This window comes from Trachurus trachurus (assembly GCF_905171665.1).
Source record: "Trachurus trachurus genome assembly, chromosome: 21".
Lineage (NCBI taxonomy): Eukaryota > Metazoa > Chordata > Actinopteri > Carangiformes > Carangidae > Trachurus > Trachurus trachurus.
Window position 1 is genome coordinate 11,597,478 of NC_139899.1, and position 5,483 is coordinate 11,602,960.

Genomic DNA, 5,483 nt, shown 5'->3' on the forward strand with positions numbered 1-5,483 from the left:
TAGTATTGGAGTATTGTGCCAACTTGTTTATGCCCCTTGTGTGACTATTTGCAGGGATATGTTGCCACCTTCTGGTCCTTCAGGTACGTAGCAGCTGGTCAACAGGTTCTCACTTCACACAGCACAACAAACCCCAAAAACGTTTGAGGAAAATGTCATAGTATGTAAATTTGTGATATTTCCCCAATGTGGCAGCTAATATTTAGTCAATTATAGGACTGTGGGACACAGGTCTGTTCTTTTCACTTTTCCAACTTGTTTAATTTGAGGAGGCAAAAATACATGGAAAGATGTTAAAAATAATTTGGAGATGTGAACAGTTCACTGTTTTGAATCATGCAGTATCATTTTCATTCATACACAAAGTTTGTGGCCTGTGGACAGTTATCGTGTTAGTGTCTCACCAAGTCTTAGACGTAGTTATTGAGTCTGTAGCCACTGCTAGAAAGGGAGCAAAGAGAGGGGGCATGATTGTCCTTCAGCGCCTCTGGGGGTCTGTATGGTGGAGCAGGAACATGTATGTTGTTGAAGGCAGGGGGAGGCGATGATGGTTGATTCCTCTGCGCATAGGGGGGGCTCTGTGACCTTTCAACCCTGCTGCTCCAGCACAGAACCAGTCCTCCGCTCAGACTGAGGCAGGCCGAGGCGTAACCGAGGTATACGGCCAGGCCAATCTCATATTTCATCCCACTGGGAAGGAAGGGGTCGTAGAAATCCATTATGACATCGTTGGTGGTCCAGGACACTGTGACCAGGCAGAGTAGACCAGCACAGAGGAAGCAAATCCCCCCACTCATTGCCAACGGAGACTTGATCAACGAGCCACGGGCAAAGCGGGTGCACTTCATGCCCATGGCAGACACAACAGACGCCAGGACTGAGGTGATGCAGGACAGCACCATGAGCGCCCGGGCTGCCTGATGTAAAGGAGAACAAACACTTTTAATGTAAGGACCAAACCTTCTGTCAGGCAGTAGGAAGTTGGTCCATCACTGTCATGTGTGATTAAATGAGAAATTATGCAATTCCACAAGTCTTGACATAAAGTACACAAGGTGTTCAGTCATAGATAATATAATTTATAAACAAGTAGCACTAGTAGTAGTAGTAGTAGTAGCTCAATCAAAATGCTTCATATACTGTCACTTCATCACATGTGTTACAACGTCTCAACTTCAACACTTCTCTAAATGAATGAGTTGGGATGAAAGTGTTGTCATTGTGTGCAGTTGTTTTTATCTTCACACATAAACCAGGAAGGAAGAAGTAAGATTTAACATTGAAAGGTTAAAATTGTTTTCTGTCCTGTTCTGTCCTATAGTCATTAATTCCAATCACTGGTCAATTAATATCAATAAACAGTGACAACTGCACCAAAGTATAAATCATTCTTTAAATAATCTACTGTATTCTGCATCCCAATGTCACACAGTTTACACCTAAAATAATCCTCACTCAAATACCTCACCATCCACCTATTAATCAGGGGACAATCTAAAATTGCATGAACTTATCATTGTAAATGATAACAAACAATTGTTTCATCTATAGATTGATCTACTGATTATTTTTCCAATTAATCTGAGTACCTGTTTTGTTGCGAAAATGAAAGTAAATGGAAAGTATTGTTAGGGTGGCATCCAACAGTCCAAATCCCAAAAATTAGTTTCCAAAAAATTATCCAAATTTATGGCAATTTACTTGGGTCATGGTAACACACAGCAAGGTAGATAAGATACATTATGTACAAGGTACATACATAAGTTGATTTGAATAAACACTATCAGTATGGTGTGTGTGTGTGTGTGTGTACAATACGTGTATAATACCTGCAGGTCGCGTGGCAGTGCCAGCAGAGATCTGTACAGCTCACACTGGTAAATGCCAGTGCTGTGCCACACACACTCCATCCACAGGCCTTTCATGTAGGCGGTGGCTGTGATGATGTTCGAGCCCACATACGCAGTGCTGCGCCAGTGTGGGAGCAGAGTTGAAACTACGGTTCCCACAAGCCCCAACAGTCCCAAGAAGAAGCCAAAGAGTTGGACCGCCATGCTGGCCATGACTGTTTCACTCGGACAGATGCTCAAACTGTAAAGTACACAGTTACAGTTACAGCTGATTAGTGTGTTCACCTAATAGTACAGATTTAGCAGCATCAAGTATGTCAGGCTGACACAGATACACTGAGTATCACACAATATAACAAACTTTTAAAAGAAAATGAATACAAAGGAACTGCTTTAAAGCACCTGAAAAAGAAGTACTTTAAGAACAAAACTACAGTCCCACAGGCCGAAGATGTGGCTGGATTCCTCCTGCGCTCCGCATGGTCCCCAGCAGTACAGTAATTTCCACTGAGCTAACATCCAGTCACAGCGTCTGAGCCATTGCTCAAGTGTCTCTGGAGAGCATTCAGAAATAGCTGCAGAAACTTTCAGTATTCAGGCATCAGTCTCTGGTGAGTGGCAGATGACTGCATCTGTAACTAATGAGAGCAGTGTTCAGCTTCACCTGTTTAACGCTCTCCTCTGGAGGGCAAAACCACAGCAGTCTATTTGTTAAGCTTTCCGCCACCCCTCAGGAAAGGAGAGACGGAGAGAGGAAATTAAACATTTACAGAAACTGCCCAAGCTGAGAGTACTGTTATAAACCACTAACTTTGAAATTTTTCACAGCTCTGCAGGGTATTTGACAGAGAGGGACTGAATAACTTGATCACAGAACTGCAGCCTGAACTGTGGGAATAAAGGATATTAGAGTGTTGTTGGAATAATTGGCAAATTTCTGTTATATCTAATTTACTGATTTGTGATCACCTGGCACTCAGTCGCTTTTACACACATTGCAGTAAAAATTCCACACCTCCCTCATGTAAGAAAATGAAAAACCCATGGGTAGTTGATCATTTACTTTTGTTCCTTTACAATGTTTTGAAGAGAATACCCTCTAGGTGACACGATTCTGAATATTGATCAGAGCAAATACGACCTCAAATCATGAATGGACAAACAACGCTCCTTAAATTCAAATTTGTTCATTGTGTCAACAAAACTCAGACAGACTGAGTTTTAAATTTTAAACCAGAGAAAACAATCTGTGCTCACACAGAGCCATTGTTTTGACTTCCTCAGAGAACAGAGGCTGTTTATAAAGCTTGATTATTGTTCAGTGTTAGACCTGGCGCTGTTGGGGCCCCTTAAATATCAGAGATACAAGCATCATTGTGCTTAATTAATGATTGACGACAGCGAACGCATAACAAGTAAGGAACAGGAACCGAAGCAAAACTGTGACAAGCTTTGCTTTTGTTTCATGTTTGTTTACTTTCAAATTAGTTTGAGCAAAAAACTGCTGTTGTGAACTACGTCACATGAACAGCTGGTTAATCTTACATACTTTAAATACTTAGTAAAAACTCTCAACATGTACTCACCAACGAGGCAACATGAGGTTACATGGTCACAGGTGTCCAGACGGCCCACTTGTCCTGAGTGACAGACACGTATTTGGAGACGTTCCAGATAAACAGGGTCACTGGCATTGATTCCTCACTGACCGGCTCCTTCTGTCTCTGCTTCTTTTTGAACAGACAAGTAAAGTGTGTGTGTGTGCACGCTGCAGGACTGTCAAATATGTGACTGGCCAGACATCATCATCAGCAGCATTATTCCTGTCACCATCAGGAGCACCATGTCACTGATGACATGAGAGACGGTCCTGCTGCCGCTGGCTTGTTGCTGCATGCAGATAAACAGGGCGGATGTCAACTATCGGAGGCAGAGCGCAGATAGACAGAGGAGATATTGTCCTCACTGGTTGTGCTGCTTCAGTCTCAATAATTCAGCACTCTGCATCTCCAGATGTCTAGAAAATAAACACACATGAAACACAAAATAAAAAGAATGAAACGAAACAATGATTTCATAAATCAGATAATCAACTTAGATCCACCTTATTAAAAACCAAACATCAATCCACTGCAATCAGAAAGCAGTTTCACACTAAAAAGCAACAAAAACAACATTAAAAAAGCGTACATTTAAACAGTACTTGATGGTAATGTGGTACATACTGTGAGGCAAACCAGGTGAGATGATTCAAAACAGTGGTTTTATCCCAGGTTCATCTTCTAAGTCCATCTTCTTGCTTATCGCTCGCTCCCTCTGCGGCTGAACCCACCATGACATCCTGTTGGGATACAAGAGCATTTCCCCGGCCCGTCCCCTGGGTCCCTCATGTAGTATTCATCTCTCTGTGAGAGCCCTATAGTGAAGGGATGATCCTCTCCAAGGTCTGCCTGTGGGAGACGCCATTTGAATGTGGAACACTTAATAGTCTTAGTTAAGCTGTATAATCCTGTGATTAGCAGCTGAGCGTAGCTGGTTTGTTGCACACTGCTAGAGGGGAACTCCATGTCAACAGTGTCGTACAGGCCCGGCTTTAAAAAAAACAAAAAAAAAACGTGTTCAGAGGTCTGAGTGGCTGCAATCCTCTCTGTATTACACACAAACCTTTTTTAACAACACATAACTATGCAGACACACACAAACACTCAACACTGACAAGATAAGAGTGCACACTTACTCTGCACACCCACACAGGTGTTGTTGGGTTATTCTGGCTGATTGAACCTCTGCTCAGGTTTTGGCTGGAGGAGCAATGATGAGAGATATGTCAGGGGAAAAAACATTCAATACATGGGACAAAGCACTTGGCAACTTATGTGCTTCTTAAAAATAACAACAAACTTAGACCTTTATAGAGGCTATTGAAGGTCTAAGATACATATTACTTTGCAAATTAATCGTTTCCTTGTAATGCAACTCATTAAATAACAACACAGTATGTGGTTGTGACTTCCTATAATATAAAACAGGAAACAGACTATATTTAATATGTATCACACTTTTCACTACTCATATTGTTTCAGTGACAGTTTGTATACTTTACCTTCCATGTACTGATATATTTAATGGACATATTTTTAACTATCTGAAATATTTCGTGCTGTTTTCTTGATGAAGTCTCTACTCGACACTTCCTGTTTACAGTTTATTTCGCGCCAGCGTGACCACGTCATCACCAACAAGCTAAACTCACAGCTGCCTTGACCTTTACCTCTGCTGTTAATTATTACCTATAAATTAATGATATTGGTAAGTTACCTCCAACATAAGATTGATTTTTTAAAAAATATTTACATATTTTTTATTTCTTCCTGTGGCTGCACAAACGGAAACGTTTAAGTCACAACCTACCCAACATCACAGGAGGTTTGTCGGTGCTCAGTTTAGCTGCGGCTAGCGAGGTTAGCATGTGAGTTAGCATGGTCGGTTCACCTGGATGTAAAAGTGAAACTGTGTGAAACTGTAAAAATGTGGCTGGTGTCGCCTCTTAGTGCCTTTTATCTACAGGTTTATGCCCTCATCTTTGTATTTGTTTTATCTGATGTGAACGCAGTCAGCCCAGTGGTGAGGGTC

At 41.6% G+C, this 5,483-nt stretch overlaps 1 protein-coding gene across 1 annotated transcript; it reads right to left on the reverse strand.

The window, feature by feature from the left end:
• Nucleotides 1–410: 410 nt before the first annotated feature.
• LOC311004349 (claudin-14-like) lies at nt 411–2,063 on the reverse strand (the record flags this gene model as incomplete). Its single annotated transcript, XM_083996362.1, has 2 exons — nt 411–917; nt 1,830–2,063. The coding sequence occupies 2 exons, from the start codon at nt 2,061–2,063 to the stop codon at nt 411–413; spliced, it is 741 nt and encodes a 246-aa protein (XP_083852488.1).
• Between the last annotated feature and the right edge of the window lie 3,420 nt (nt 2,064–5,483).